The following is a 15,706-nucleotide window of genomic DNA, read 5'->3' on the forward strand; positions in this document are numbered from 1 at the left end:
AACACCATCCGGCTCGTCCCATCACGTACAGAAACGCTGTAGCCTAGTCGGGCTCCTATCTGAGTGCCCGCTGCTTACATACATTTGTTAGCTTAGGCAATCGGCATCTCGGGAAGGATTATCTTTCAGCTGGCAACCCCGGTCTGAGGTCGCGGCGCTTTGGCCAGCTTAGTCATCACAACCGTTGGGTGCGCGGCTTGTTGGGACATAAACACGTAGTAGAGGCCATAAACACTTAATAAAGGGAGAGAGTATGAAGTGAAGAGCAGAGAAAAGCCTGTGAGAAGAGAGAGAACCGAGGAGATACGGAGTGCCATACCCCAAGATGCGGCAATGCCACTCGGGGCCCCGTACTCCGTCGTTAATACTAAATAAATTACTCCGTGCTGTCAATCCCCAAGCCCCAAGCTCAGTCTCCAGCGCATCCAAGGGCGCAAAGTGTTACTTGTCAAGTTTTACCGCCTTTTTGGTTGCATGTATGACTAAGCAAGGAACCTTCCCGCCTGCTTCTCCGCCAGTGGACGCTCCATGGGCAGAAAGACGCCCTCTGACTGGTCAATGGCGGTCCCTTTCCCCTGTCTGACTCAGCCCTGACTCAGCTGCCCCGCCGGGTAAACAAGGAGCTTGCACCTTGTTGGACGCAGCGACCCAAGTGTTGTTCGCTTCTTCCTCTCTGTCTCACCTGCTGTTATCTCGAGCTGCTCTGATGCTCTGATGCTCTGCCGCGTCTCACACTCTCTTAGCTATCTCCATCCCTTACTTAAGGCCCAACCTACGCTTAGCTCCTAGTCAACCCTAGCTTAGTTACTCCCGTGCTGTTTTCGCGCTGCTGGGCCACATGTGTGCTTGATAGGCCTGCTCTCCCTTAACTCTCTTCTTACGCTCTTTCTCGCCGCTGTCTGTCCTGTCGTCTTAGCTTTCTCCTTCTTCTACCGCGTTGCTGCTGGATATACATAACCACAGCTTCCCCTCCCCCTCCCCCTATTCTCTATCTCTCCCTCTCCTCTCCCTCCTTCTCCTGTTACTTGTTACTCTCTACTCTGTATTCGTACAGTCAATTGCTAGATAGTCCAAAGAAAGAAAGAAAAAAACAAGATATACCACTCTCCCTCTCTCTCCCTGCCATGGCCACCACCACCATCGCCTCGATGGGCGGCCTGCTCACCTCTCCCATCGTCCTCGGCGCCTCTGTCCTCGCCGTGCTCGCCCTCTATCTCACGTTTGCCGGTTCTGCTGCCTCTGCCAAAGACTCCAAGGTCCACCAGGAGCCCGCAGGTTTCCTCGTCTACTGCCGCTTCATCTACGCCAACTTCATCAAGCCGTTCCATACCCCTTCTTCCGCCGGTGCTTCCTCAGGCCAGCAGCAGGCTCTCGAGAACTTCTACCAGACTCAGGTACTTCCACATCATCGTCATCGTCACAACCAACGGCGAGACCACGGCTCCCCCCGCGCTCATGACGGAGACGAGACTTATGACAGACTGGTGTTGACGCTGTGTGAACAGGCTTCCGTGTACGATGCGACTAGACGCCGTCTGCTCAGGGGCCGAGAAGACATGCTCGGCCTCCTGGCAGCGCAGCTGAGGCTCAAGATGGCTTCCAAGGACCACAGACCCGTCTGGGTTGACGTACGTCTTCCTCCTCTCTCTCCCTTCTCTCCCTTTTCTTTTCTCTTTCCTGCTAACGTCAATAATAGATTGGTGGTGGAACTGGGTGCGTAAAAAAAAAGCCGAGAGAAAGGCTAAAAGTGTTCACCGTGCTTACATAATATAGGTACAACATCGAGGCGATGGCAGCCTTTGTCGACGTCGAGCAGTACTTCGAGCATGTCTACCTGGTTGACCTGTCTCCTTCGCTCTGCGAGGTCGCCAGACAGCGGTTTGCCCGTCTCGGATGGAAGAATGTCTCTGTCTTCTGCCAGGATGCGCGCGAGTTCCGTGTTCCTGGACAGGACGCAAAGGCCGATCTCATCACCATGAGCTACTCCCTGTCCATGATCCCAGGTAATATCCTTGTTTTGGGCTATACTTCAGTTAATGAAGATTTTAGATGCTAATGGGCGGTTAACAGACTACTACTCGGTTGTTGACTCGCTCACTACCCTTTTGAGAAATGACGGCACTATTGGCGTGTGCGACTTTTACGGTGCGGCCCGAACCTTGCTGATAAGCTTATTTTTTTTATCTGATGGGCAGAACAGCTGACTTTTTGATAAACGAATAGTCCAGAACATCGTTGACTTGGCCACCAGGAACTACACCGGCGGAGTCTCGAACCGCCACGTCAACTGGCTAGGCCGTGTCTTCTGGCGCGCCTGGTTCGATGTCGACCGTGTCAACCTCGAGGCCGCTCGCAGGGACTATCTCGAGTACCGCTTTGGAACTGTTATCTCCGCCAGTGAACGCAACTATCTCCTCGGTGGTATCCCTTACTATATCTTCATCGGATGCCAGAAGGACCTCTCTCAACACGACAACGACGCCATCGCCCGTCTGGACGCCACCCTGACCGAGTCTCCTTACCTCTCGCCAACCCACCACCGCTCAGAGCTCTCCAAGGCCGTCCAGCGCACCATCCCAGAAGTCCGCTCCAAGGCTTACGAGTCTGCCATCGTCAACTTGTCGTCTAACCTGCCCTTGCCATCTTTCTTCTACCAGCACCACCACTGGCGTATCTGCTACAACGAACTGCTCACCAAACATACCCAGTTCAACAAGGAATACATCTACGCCTTCACCTGGGAAGATCCCCGTGTCGACCACCGCCTGCTCAACATTACCTCCGACGACGTCATCTTGGCCATCACCAGTGCTGGAGACAACATCCTAGACTACCTCTGTGGGCCCAACACCCCTCGCCGCATCCACGCCGTTGACCTCAACCCGAACCAGAACCACCTTCTCGAGCTCAAGGTAGCCTCCTTCACCGCACTCCCCCACGAGGATTTCTGGAAGATCTTTGGCGAGGGCAAACACGCTGGATTCCGTGACTTGCTCATCTCCCACCTCTCACCACATCTTTCATCTCAGGCCTTCCAGTTCTGGCTCGACCATGCCTCCGTCTTTACCTCCTCAAGCCACGGCCTCTACGAAACAGGCGGATCCAGACACGCCCTTAAGCTGGTCCGATACCTCTTCTCCATCTTCGGCCTAACCGGCGAAGTCAAGAAGATGTGCGCTGCTAAGACTCTCGAGGAACAACGAGCTCTCTGGCCACGCATCAGACAAGTTCTCCTCTCCAAGCCACTTAACTGGGCCATCGTCGGAACAGAATGGTTCGCATGGAAGGCTGCAGGTGTGCCTGCTAACCAGCGAAACATGATCCTAACAGACTACATGGAGCGCGAGCAGCTCGAGGGTGGTCTTAAGGCCGCTAAGGAGCAGGGTGTAGGTGGACAGGCCGTATGGGAATACGTCATTAACACGCTCGACCCCGTCGTCAAGGAGACTCTCCTTGGAGACGACAATTACTTCTACCTGCTCTGTTTGGCCGGACAGTTCTCAAAGAGATGCCACCCAACCTACCTCACCAAGAAGGCTCACACCAAGCTCTCTGCCCCAGGCGCCTTTGACGGCCTACGCATCCACACAGACGAGATTCAAGAAGTCATCTCCCGCATCACCCCTGGCACACTAACCATCGCAGTCGTAAGTCCACACCAGCTCACTTTTCTCCTCCATTTCTTCACCACTGACATATCTCAGGTAATGGACTCTATGGACTGGTTCGACCCATCCTCCCAGGCCGCAGCAACCCAAGCAACAGCCTTCAACCACGCTCTCAAGACTGGCGGCCGTATCTTGCTACGTTCCGCCAGCATCGAGCCATGGTACATCTCTGTCTTTGAGAAATGTGGCTTCTCTACAAAGAGAGTCGGCGCTCGATTCCCCGGCGCCTGCATTGATCGGTACGTCCATATTTCATTTCACCCCCATTCTTTTCGTCTTTTCACTAACATACGCCAGTGTAAACATGTACGCTTCCACTTGGATATGTACCAAGACCACTGAGCTTGCTCGAGAGCCATCAAAACAAATCACCGGCACCTCCGATGCAAAAGCAACAGCAACCAAGCTTGAACGAAGTGTCAGCTCAACTAGTTCGAGCAGTGTATGTGAAGATCTGGAGATTTAAAACTCGACCGTCACGGTCAGTATATAAAAAGAAATGAAAAAAGGGGGGTTCTGCAGAGCAAAAAAAAGTAAGGAAGAGGAGGACCCCGAAGCTAGACGATCAACATATCGTCGATGAATATACCTACGAAACATCTAACATACATCTACACACCATATATATGTGCTGTACTTGATATCAAGTCAAGTTGAGTCATGTTTTCTCATGTCAGTTTTTCTTTTACTCAATCACTTAAACAAACAAGAAAGAATAATGGCCAAAAAGAAAAAAAGAAAGAAAAATATTGTTCCTATACCATTTCAATACTCTCTCTTTCTCTCTCTTATTCTCTTCTCTTTTCCCGTTCCTGGTTGTTCTGGTTGATTTACTTCATTTACCTACCTATGATACCATCGGGTTTGCTTTTTCTATGGATGGGAAAACGGAAAATGGGCAATGCAAGGAGGACTGACTAAAAGTTCGGGTGGTTCGGGATGTTATCTCTTTCTATCACTTCGTTTCTTCTTCCTCTTCTCTCTCAGCTCCTATCTATCGCTTACTCGAGTTGGGTTGTTGATCCCCTTGCGTTGGGCGGTGGTTTGATCGTTCTGCTTCCGGCTGTTTAGTTCTATGTATGGGCTTTAGCTTAGCGATTAGCATGTCTTAGACGACTACCATAACGAATAATGCAACGGCGAGGAAGTCATGATGAAAAGCGTTGTTTTGATTTTCTCCCTTCATTAGGTAAATTATTTAGATAGATTGGTAAGTAAGTAGATCAGGTACGGCCGTTGAAAAAGTATCGCGAGCAAACGAATGAAACAAGGGGTGTATACATTGTAAGTAGACCGGTAACATATCCGTAACTAGAACCGTCAATTGTAAAAACCCTCTGACAAAAACAGCAGCAACAACAGCAACAAGACGAAACGCTATGAGATAGATAGATCGACGAAATAGAACCATGACCGTAACCGGGAGCAGAGCACAAAGAACGAAGAACGAACAGCGAGCAGAGCAAAGAACGGCAACGAAGGATGAGAAAAGAGGAGGTGAAAGATGGAACGGAACCTGACTAGCCGTGCCGAGAAGACTGCGAGAGGGGTAGCTTGATGGAGTAGGTTAATATAGAGGCCGTGGTGAGTGTCTGAAGTTGAGACGCGAGGATCAGGTGAAACGTGGAGCTATGTCGTACTGGTGCAAGTTGGGGTAACCTGGATATTAACGACAACCGCGGAGCTGTCTGAAGAAGGAAGGTAGAGGGAAAGCAAGGCATTAGTTCGGGCGATAGTTATATAGTTGGAGGGCTGCCTGGCTGGCTGGATCGTATACGGTTGGGGGTATCAGTAAGTGTGTATGTGAGGTGTACTTGAGGTCGAGGTCGAGATTGAGGTTGAGGTTGATCGCTACGTGTGCATCACGTTTCGAATCGTATCATCAGCGCTTCGGGCTCAGGGCCGCCAGGCGCTAGGCTCTTGCCATCATCATATTCACCATATGTCTCTATGCCGTCGGCAGAGGAGTCGATGGCGGCATAAATTGATTTCTCGTCCGGGTCCGATTGTAATTGTGTAGCGAACGACACGTCCCGACCGTAGATCGGGTGGCCAGGATGTTTCACAGATCCAGGTATCGGCGGTCTCGCACGTCGAATAATTACCACCAGCCCATCAGACGAGCACGAAACGATGGCTTCAAGCTCTATGGGAACAGGGTGAGGTGAGGAAGGGGTGTCCGAGCATGAGGTTGAAGGCCGTTGATGTGTGAGTTGAGAGGAGGCTGGCGTGTCGCTGTCATAAGGTGTGGAGAGGGATTGTATTTCCGACCCTTGCCCTTGTCCGGATTCCGAGTGTGAGGGGTAGTCGTTGTACTCGCTTGGATTTGTTTCTGCATTGGTATATCGTCTGCGTCGTTCGGGAGGAGGGTGAGAGTATGTGTAGTATTGGTCGGTAGGGTCTCGGAACCAGAAACGTAAGTACGCTATGGAATCGTTTGCTTTGGCGCTCTCCAGACACTGTATAGCTTGGGGGAGACAGCACTCCTCAATACAGTAGTAGAAGCTGGTCGAGATAAGAGAGGCAGGTGATACACCCAGGATGTTGGCAACGCTGGGCGTGGCGTATATGACGGCTGCAGAGCGGGTGAAACGGTTCAGAAATAATGCTGCACGCGGTTCATGAGAGGCATATGGCGATGAGCTGCTTGGCGACGGCGACGGCTTGAATTTCGTAGACATGCAGCTCAGCATATGGTAGCGAGGGTCGCGAGATGATGATGCAAATAACCGGCGTACAACAGGGGCATCAGCAGCGCGCACTGCATAAGGCGATTAGCATGTTTCCTGAACAGGCAATCTACAAAGGGATGAGAAACAACAGCGGGTCTGGCTTACTCTGACTTTGCTTGCCGCGACGGTAGATGCTGGTGCTGGCAACCAGAACGTCGCACACTACGGTAAAGACGCATTCGCATGCGACCCAGTGGCCGTCCTTATGCTTGACTCGAAAATAGTTCAACCCCGCGGCCTTATCATGTCGGACAGACCGCGAGTAGATCGTACGGGCCTGCGAGAGCTCCTCGGGATGAAAGAACTCCCATATTGGTCTGTTGAGCACCTCTGGAGGCAAGTATCCAAGGATATCTTCTATCGCACTGGAGACGTAGCGTGTGCGGGCATCAGGAGACAGGTCTGTACCTTCGTTAGACCATATCAGAACATAACAGCAGAGAGGGGACTGGGAAAGTTGGCTCAAATGCTGCAAGCCGCAAACAAAAGGGGACAAGGTCAAAAAATAAGGAAATGATATAACTTGCCGTGGATAGTGATGAAGGTAAGTTCCATTTTTCGTCTCTTGCCGCGCGCTTCTCCCCTTCTTCTCTACCATGCCCCAGAAACAAGAGGAAAAGAAGAAGCACGCCCGTCAAAGACTTTAAGATAAGGTCGTCCGTCACGGAGTCGAGAAGAGTTATATCACAGTCTTTCTTGTCAACGTCTCACAAACAACGTCACACAACGCATTGCCTCTTCCCCAAGTGTGGCAGAGGAGAAGACGGCGGGCGGGAGCGTATTGGCCCGATCTGCACATCAAACGACTCTCGATACAGGCTTGACGCACTCTCGACTCGACTCGACGCTGGCCAGATCTGATCGTCGTTGCACCCGCTGGGGTCCTACTTTTGGTAACGGACGCGGGAGAGTGGCACCAAACTTTTGCGTACTTGGACTGATTCGATTCTCAAGCTAGACCGGCGCGAGGGTCGGGCATGATGTTCTTAAGCAAGTGGTGCACCGGCTTTCCTCCACAGCTTAATAACTCCTATTTACTCCTGAGAAGTCGGAAAATAAGAGCTCGCCACTGTTCGTATCGAAGGAGACTCATCGCATTGCCCTGGTCGTCATGATACTTCTCAGTGCAACGCGATCGTCCGTTTGCTAGTGGTCATCGTCCAGAAGATCCGGCCCAGCTTCATATTTCCCGGACAGGGCGGGCAGGGCAGAGAAAAGAAAAGAAAAAAGTGCAAAGGAACCTTGCTACTGTGCCGCTGCAAACCCCCCCAGCCTTCCGCCTGGCTGGTCAAGGCCTTCGGGATTCATAAATGATAATAGTCAAGCTCCTGTCCGCCGCCACCAGAAGTGTCGGATTGAAGTAAAACAAAAATATGGGGCAGCGAGGCGGCGTTCCTGGGCTGAGAGGCTTTTGGGCTCATTTCCTGTCTGGGAATTAGTGGCTGTTCGACCCCTGGCTCAGAAGTGGACGATTATTGACACTAGTAGCTCACAATATATATATCTTTCTTTTCGAGGGCAACAAAAATTCCATCACACGGCGACGCATGACGAATGCTTTCGATGGCGGAGGAGGTGGGAGCGAGATGTGGCTGCTGTTTGCTGCTGGTTGGTGGTTCGGACGTTCGTTGGTTGTTCAAATTATGGCACCCTTTATCGCCCAGCATCGTAGAGTAATGAATAAGGATCCGTGTTTCAAAAGAGCCCTGCTGCTCACAACCCCATGCTTGCTGAAGATGGTTATCTTCTTGTCGTCGCGATGCTGTCCTTAAAACTTGGGGATTCCTGCACGGAATAGACGTTGTACTTGCGGACGGGATCGAAGCAAGAAAAAAAGTGGTTGAAAATAAGTCTAGTAATATAAATATATTCCTAAAAGCCGCTTGCCTGTGATACCCGTACCAATGCCGAAATCAACCAATAATAAGCATACAGAACAAAATCTAAAACGACAACAGACGGTCAAATAACACCAGACTGGATACCAATTTCGCCCATACATGTCAAAAATAGAAGTCAATCAAAGCCCGAAAAATGGTCGTAAATTCATTCTTCCGGTTTGTTTGATAGGTAGAAGTAAATTGCAGTAAATGGCAAACTATTGCCCATAGCCAAAAAAAGGAGGAGAATATGTTTTATATTAAGGTATCCACATTTTAAGCGGTCGCTGTTGGGCTGATGTGCGGTGTCAACGTGGGAGTCGATGTGCCGGCGGGAGCAGAAGTGGTGATATCATTGCAGCCCCACAAAATCCCAGGAGTTTTGCAGGTTGATGTACTTCCAGCCGATGCGGTCGATGCGGTCGATGATGTAGATGTCGTAGTAACGTCGTTACATCCCCATATGACACCGGGCGTTTTGCAAGTCGTGGTAGTCGACGAAGATGAAGATGACGAGGACGACTGGCTCATCGACGTAGTGGAGGTCGATGTTGTCGTTGCGTCGTTACACCCGAACCACCCTGGAGTTTCACAAGTAGTAGTGGTAGCAGAAGTTGACTTTGGTGTAGTCATGGGAGAAGTAGAAGTAGTTCCGGGAGTCGTTGTTATGCTCGTCTCCGTGGTACTTTTATCCTTGCACCAGAACCATCCTGGCGTCTTACACGTGGACGTGCTGCTGGTCGAGGACGAGGACGTTGAAGTAGAAGTTTGGGTAGTCTGGCTAGTGGTATCATCAAGGCATCCCCACCACCCAGGAGTTTTGCAGGTTTCAGTCCTTGTGGCAGTCGAGGTGGTGCTTGTCGTTCTTGTAGTGGTGTGTTCGGTGCCATTGCTGCGGAAGAACTTCCAGTTCGGACAGTCGACGCACGCTTTATCCGGCTTGCATGTCGGGACACTGTCGTATTTCTTAAGTACATCGTTGATGACATTAACAATTCGATGTGTGCCGATAGCAACGCGCCAGCCGAGATCTTGGACTGTATCGTACACACATCTCTTGCCGGTGAAACATACAGACTCCATTGCATAGCCGCCTAGCGTGCAGATTGACGTTGCGCCGTTGCAGCTACCCATGTAGACGGGATCGGCTGTGTGACCAAAATGGAAAGCACCCGAGTAGTCAGTATCTGGTGATTGTGGATCGCCTCCTGGGGGTACGGGGATGCCCAAGCGTGAAATAGGGAGTGCTTCAGGGACGGCCTCGAACGTCACAGCAGGAAGTCCATAAGTTCTCCCAAGCATGCTGGAGACTGCGCCACCGAGTGAATGACCCGTTATCCAGACATTCGAGGTTGGATATAGCTCTGTCACATTTGCAAAGAGGTCTAGAGCCGCCCTGTAGTACCGATTTTCGGCCCTAAGTGAAGAGGCTACACAGGTAATATTACACGTATATGTTGTCGAATAGCAGTCACAGACCTGTCGCCAAAAGTATTGCCCTCCTTGTCCGCAGCAGCAGCTGAAGAATAGATTGTCATTGATTTTGTCATTGGTTGTGGTTTCTTCACCATCAAAGAGGGCTGCAGATGTTCCTTTTAGGGCGATGATGATCGTCGTGTTGCCCTTGTCGGCGTATATATGCCCTCTGAGACCATCGTTTTCCCACCCAAACCTGTTGGAGTGTTTCCATGGGCTATGTCCCAGGCTTAGCCACTCGGAAGTTCCGGGTGTCTGAATATAGGCGTTGGCAGTCATCTTTGCCAGGCTCAGAACAGTCTGCCTATCAGTTATATCGGGACCCGAAACATCGTCGATCGACCATTCTGGAGGAGGTATGAAGCTTGCAAGGCCCGGATTCCGAGCTGCACGAAGTCTACCTTCCACAATTTGGGGCCGTCTATCGGTAAGTCGCTGAATCTTCACTGCTTGCCCGGAGGCTTCGAAAGTGTTCGGTAGCTCCACCCTCTGGCCATCTTCTGACTCCATCCATAGGTCGGCATCGGGTTTGACATCGAGGCGTTGATGTAGCGTTGGGTCCTCATATGTACCATGGTGGAATACATGTCGAAGTGACTACTCTGGATGTCAGTATTGTCTTCGCCCCCGGATCAAGGCAGTCACCTACAAATTGATGAGTGGTGCGGAGAGACATGGGGTCTCCCCCAGGCGGAGCAAGAGCTATCTGATCTGCTCCATATCCATCTCGAGGAGAAGCCGCTGCGTACGATGACGAAACGGCGAGTAGTGATAGTAGGATGCTGGTTAGCAACATCATGGTCGAATAGCAGGCTCAACTCGACCTTCGTATCACGAGTCCAACATCATGTAGCTAAAACAGTCGACGGCTATAGATAGCTGCTAACCATAAGACTGGCAGATATCTATGTATATATGGACTCTAAGAATATGATAAGCGTCCTATATGCCTGTCGACAGCGATGGTTGATAGATAAGATGACGACGTTGAAGGCAGACGAGATGTGAAGATGTGACGTGACGCCAGAAGGTCTTGGAAGGGTTCCCCCGGATGGATGACTAAGCGTCCCACATGACTCAATGGATAAATTTTTCTCCGGGGATGCGCGCGGCTAGGATGAACCTTGTTGCATATACATAGTGATATATCAAGCTGCAGGGTTAAGACGGGATGGCTGGATGTCTGCCTGGCCAAAGGGAGCGAAGAGAAAAGAGGGATGACGGGCTGGCTCTGACGTCGATTCTAATGTGGACGGCGAAGGGGAAAGGCCGGAAAGTGTTGTACAGCGTCAAGAGATATCCCGTGAGGACCCTGCTCGGCGCCCAAGTGTAACGCTGAACACGAACGGAACTATCCGCGTGAGGCAGACAGGGGGGGAGCTTAATAACATATCACTTGGATAACCCATGATTGAAAGTGTGCTCTCAGAGGGAGCAGAGATGTCAGAAAAGAAAGATCAGGCGTCTGCTTCGTCTTCTCAGGTGCAGAAGCGTGGGGGTTCCAACTCGTTCAGTCGTCTTGAGAACAACACTCCTTTCTCAAGGATAGGTTCAACAGCTGGTGACGCCGGAGAAGCCATGCAGATGGTGGCGGAGGATCCTCTATCTTCACCTGGACATGGACTGGTGGAGGAGCCCGAAGATGTTTTTGAAAAGAAAGCTCCTGAGCCATCTCAGGCGGACGGTGATGGTACGGAACCAGCTGCAGGACAGCCACCTGTTGAGCTCCCTGAACAATTCTCGGAGCTTCCGATTGAGCTGGTGAGCCTGACAGATAGGTAAGTGAAGGCATTTACTCCTCTTTCTTCGTTGCTTTGGTATTGATCCTTGTCTATTTTGTAGGTTTATTGCTTCCCTTAGTGCGAAAACGTACAGCACTCCTCCGTCAATAGATGCTCTCTCGAGCTTATTCCAAGAATTCTACGTCCGAGCTGGATCTCATATTTCAACACACGTTTCTACACTAGCCTCCCGGCTACATCGTAATAACTCCGCGTCCTCTCTCCAGTCACAATCGTCAAGGTCCTCAAGGCGTCCACCGAGCTCCCATGGCGCACAAAAGGATACACCCGAGCAACAGATGCTCACAGCTGACGAAGTGGCCGAGAAACGTAAAGCCCGGAAGCTACTTCAGTTTAAGCAGCATGCTCTTGAGGAGGCGGTTGAGCGTAGAGCATGTGAAATGGTATACGATAAGATCTGGCGGCACCGGAGTACTATAGACGACGTTCGAGATGAAAAGTTACGCTCAAAGACGGCTGCCTTACTGGTGATGGGCATCGAACTGAAGGATCTTGGAGTAGACATATCCAAACAAGGAGCTGAGGGAACAGTTGATCCAAAGGAGTGTGTTTCAGCAGCTCGTCAGTGCTTGATACGGATGAACGACGAGAGATCCCCTCTTGGAAAACTCCAACAACTCGTAGCTGCTCATAAGGCGATTGTAGATGCGTTGACGAATATCCTACCGTCATCCTCATCGGCAGACGAGATTCTGCCTACTCTAATCTATACCCTTATCCTCTCGCCTCCAGAGGGGGTCAATATCATCAGCAACCTCAACTTTATACAACGATTCAGGTCGTCAAGTAAGATCGACGGCGAAACCGCATACTGTCTTACAAACCTGGAGGCAGCCATCGACTTCCTTGAGAATGTCGATTTAACCAGCCTTCGTATGGAAGAAGGCCGCACACCTATTGACCAGCCTGACCTTAGTCTGCTATACCCTGCATCCGTGGACACTAACTCACATGAGGCCCTTGATAAGAGCCCATCTACTGTTTCAGACGCTACCAGCACTGCGGCTGCGGCGCCTACACGGCCTTCGCTGCCTACCAATGCTTCTGCCCAGCAGCGACTATCTGACCTCTTTCAGCCTCCGGCAAAAGCTCTCGGAGCAGCAAATGATATTGTACGGAGCACTGCCGACCAAGGCCTGAAGAGCATAAGCAGCACTCTTGATAATAGTTTTACATTTCTCTTTGGAAGGTTAAAGGAAGTCCAGATATCCCAGGGTGATAATGCACAGGCCGGTACACCCATTGTGCCCAAGACTCTTGACGATGCACGCAAACTAGTTCAGGTGAAAACCAGCACTGTTCCATCCGACGAAGCCATAAGTGAAGATGGATCGAACATAGGTGATCGTACGCCTACTCCGACTCCCTCAATATCTTCCCGACAACCACTTGATGACAGGCTGGCTGAGCTGGTAGGCGGGCGACGACGACCAGGAATCACCAAACGGGATTCGAGCACTAATAGGTCTGATACGAATGCGTCGGATGACACTGCTGCATCTACCGCTACACCACCCGCTGCTTCATCTAGTGCCAGTACTGCAAGCCAAGGGTTCAGCTCAGTCAGGGGGTTCGGGACTTCGCTGAACCCCCTCAGCCATTTCCCGAGTATGATCCGTGGCCTGGCTCGGGCCCCTGAACCCCCTGCAGCGACCCCTAGTACCAGCAGCAGGGCCAAGTCGCCAGGTCCGACGACCCCTTCTCCAGCCGCGAAAGGAGCTGCAGGTATCCAGAAATTCCTGGATATGGGAGATGCCTCTGAATTAAGGGTAGGGGATATTCCTGAACTGCTGGAAGATTACAAACGGCTGGCTGCGATGCTGAAAGCGCAGAATAATTAATTAATCAACTCTAACTTCGGTCTACTCTACTTCATTATCTACTTTTCACAGTGGGCTGGTTGGATACTTATGGCGTCTCCATTGCGTTCAAGAACAGGAGCTTCTCTTTGTATAATTATCTAGGGCTAGGATGGTGGTTGGTAGGGAGAATAAGTCATATCATTACTATCATCATTATGGTCATAACTATCGTATCCAAGTTCCAACGAAGGTAAACTTGTATTCTGAGCGAAAAGCAGCACGTCGCAGCGTTATTTCGGATTATATTTATCCTTCCAGATCCTATAATTAATCATAGTCAGTATCCCAGCATAAGCATATGTGCAACAGCGGAAGGAAGAACATACCAAGAATTCCCCAGCGTCTTATTCCCGTTCTTCTCAGCAAGTCTATAATACTTGGCTGCAGTAAACTAGGGCCCCTCAGAATTAGCATCCACATCCACGAAACAACACAACATATCATCCTAAACGTACCTTGTCCTTCTTTCCACCAAAACCTTCTAGGTAGCACCACCCAACCTCGTTCATGGCATCTGTATCTCCCAGGTTGGCAGCTGTTTCATAATACTGCCGGGCAGCAGCGGGATCTTTGGCGACACCCCATCCGTTACGGTAGCAGTTTGCCAGCTCATAGATAGCAAGCACCAATTCGCCCTTTGCAGCACCGCCTTTCACCATGCCGGCACGAAGGGCCTCTTCTTCGATAGAGGCTGAATTCGATGCTGCGGCACTAAGGTATTGGACTGCCATTTCGGTATTGGGTTCACAGCCCCATCCGTGTCTGTAACTGGTCAGTTTGAATCGGAGTGTGATACGGCGGAGTGAGAAGTGCTGACCGTAGGGCGAGGCCGAAGAGGACTTGACTTAGGGCGTTATTCTGGCCTTGGGGATCAGCCAGCTTTCCGAAGATGTGTGTTGACTTTTCTAGATCTGTTGGATGGTTAGCGGTGCAAACGGGTGAGTGAGCAGACAGTCAGTGGGCGCTACTTACCTCCCTCTTCATGTAGTCGTATAGCCTCTTGTATAGTTTCCTATAGACGCCGTTAGCTCGACGCTTCTCCCAGCTCAGAGTAAAGTAAGTAGAAAATGCGGAAGAAAACATACATCTCCCTCAGGATCGTTCACTCTACCGACACTCGAGCTTCTCGACCTGCCATTGCTGTTCTGCTGCACTCCCAGCGAGAGAGAAGAATGCGAGCCCTTTTGCACCAAAACCGTCGCGCGCTTCTCCCACTGAGCCTCCCGCTCCTGCTCATCCACGATATGACTCCCAACCTCCGGCAGGTTCTCCGGTATATTCACAGACGAGGAGCTGCCTGACCTCGACCGACGGCCGCCGATATGTAGTCGTGAAAAGCGGCTTTCTCGCGGCGAGGGGGAGTCCTGGCTGTGGCTGCTGCGGCCGCTATCTACAGACCGGCGGAAGAAGCCAAAGGACTTGCGCGGGGAGGAGGCCGTGGGGCTTTCTATTGAGTGGATGGTCTCTTCGGTGTGGGTATCTGAGCGGATGATGCGGAATTCAGGTGTTTCGGGGGCGCGAGGCGGAGGGTGGCTGTCGTCGTCCTTTTCGGACTTCTTGTGAAGCCGTAGCAGCGGCATGGTGCCCGTTCCCCAGGGTTTGGCGATGTATCCGCGATGACGTCTGTAACTGACTGACTGACCGACTGGCTGGTTGACTGGCTAACTGGCTATACGGAAGAGTGTCTGCGCTTTATTCTAGGTGATCTTAGGTATTTCGGGAGTAAACAAGAAGAGAGAAGCTCCGGGAGCCTCTTCATCGTGGTGGTTATAAGTGGTTCTTATAATCTCCGTGAAGACGGCAGGGCTGGTTCGGTGCTTAGATTGCCCAGGGCGCGTAAGCCCCCCTAAGCCGCCGCAGCCCAAGCACGTCCGAGCCAGGACCAATTAAAATTAAACAGCCTACGGTGGAGACAGACTCAGTCTCGAGATTTGGGAAGTTGTCTTCATATCAAGGTGTTTATTCTCCTTTGGGCCTTACAAGACTCTGTCTTTACTGTCAAAACACAGCTATAAACATCAAGCTGGACTCTGAAGAAGCCGAAGCTCTAGCTGGTGACCGGTACCTTGTCGTTATTCACTCGGCAACTAGTCAGCTAGTTAGTTATAATAACTAGTTCGTCGTCGATGTGGTGGCTGGAGGTCGGCTTCGAGCTGCAAGTTATCAAATCGTATTGGCCGGACGATTGAGTTCGCGGTTGATCTTCGACTATGCTTGTCTCGACTGCAGCCATGGAATAATACCCCCTGTCGCTTGATGACCGCTGCTTATGTCGATATCACTGTT

At 51.1% G+C, this 15,706-nt stretch overlaps 5 protein-coding genes across 5 annotated transcripts; 2 read left to right on the forward strand and 3 right to left on the reverse strand.

Moving 5' to 3' along the window:
* Nucleotides 1–1,124: 1,124 nt before the first annotated feature.
* MGYG_05116 (hypothetical protein) lies at nucleotides 1,125–4,134 on the forward strand (the record flags this gene model as incomplete). Its single annotated transcript, XM_003172477.1, has 7 exons — nucleotides 1,125–1,628; nucleotides 1,697–1,717; nucleotides 1,787–2,003; nucleotides 2,071–2,145; nucleotides 2,224–3,647; nucleotides 3,705–3,907; nucleotides 3,966–4,134. 7 exons carry the CDS (start codon nucleotides 1,125–1,127, stop codon nucleotides 4,132–4,134), a joined length of 2,613 nt encoding a protein of 870 aa, XP_003172525.1.
* A 1,396-nt stretch (nucleotides 4,135–5,530) lies between these two features.
* MGYG_05117 (hypothetical protein) lies at nucleotides 5,531–7,493 on the reverse strand (the record flags this gene model as incomplete). Its single annotated transcript, XM_003172478.1, has 3 exons — nucleotides 5,531–6,429; nucleotides 6,506–6,802; nucleotides 7,439–7,493. The coding sequence occupies 3 exons, from the start codon at nucleotides 7,491–7,493 to the stop codon at nucleotides 5,531–5,533; spliced, it is 1,251 nt and encodes a 416-aa protein (XP_003172526.1).
* A 1,063-nt stretch (nucleotides 7,494–8,556) lies between these two features.
* MGYG_05118 (Atg15p) lies at nucleotides 8,557–10,552 on the reverse strand (the record flags this gene model as incomplete). Its single annotated transcript, XM_003172479.1, has 2 exons — nucleotides 8,557–10,353; nucleotides 10,406–10,552. 2 exons carry the CDS (start codon nucleotides 10,550–10,552, stop codon nucleotides 8,557–8,559), a joined length of 1,944 nt encoding a protein of 647 aa, XP_003172527.1.
* Nucleotides 10,553–11,196: 644 nt separating this feature from the next.
* Nucleotides 11,197–13,399, forward strand: MGYG_05119 (hypothetical protein; the record flags this gene model as incomplete). The annotated part of the gene is made up of 2 exons (XM_003172480.1): nucleotides 11,197–11,534; nucleotides 11,599–13,399. 2 exons carry the CDS (start codon nucleotides 11,197–11,199, stop codon nucleotides 13,397–13,399), a joined length of 2,139 nt encoding a protein of 712 aa, XP_003172528.1.
* A 251-nt stretch (nucleotides 13,400–13,650) lies between these two features.
* Nucleotides 13,651–15,000, reverse strand: MGYG_05120 (hypothetical protein; the record flags this gene model as incomplete). The annotated part of the gene is made up of 6 exons (XM_003172481.1): nucleotides 13,651–13,681; nucleotides 13,747–13,811; nucleotides 13,876–14,182; nucleotides 14,238–14,331; nucleotides 14,393–14,432; nucleotides 14,506–15,000. 6 exons carry the CDS (start codon nucleotides 14,998–15,000, stop codon nucleotides 13,651–13,653), a joined length of 1,032 nt encoding a protein of 343 aa, XP_003172529.1.
* Nucleotides 15,001–15,706: the final 706 nt, after the last annotated feature.

The sequence above is a fragment of the Nannizzia gypsea genome, genomic scaffold (assembly GCF_000150975.2).
Source record: "Nannizzia gypsea CBS 118893 supercont1.4 genomic scaffold, whole genome shotgun sequence".
Taxonomy (NCBI): Eukaryota; Fungi; Ascomycota; class Eurotiomycetes; order Onygenales; family Arthrodermataceae; genus Nannizzia; species Nannizzia gypsea.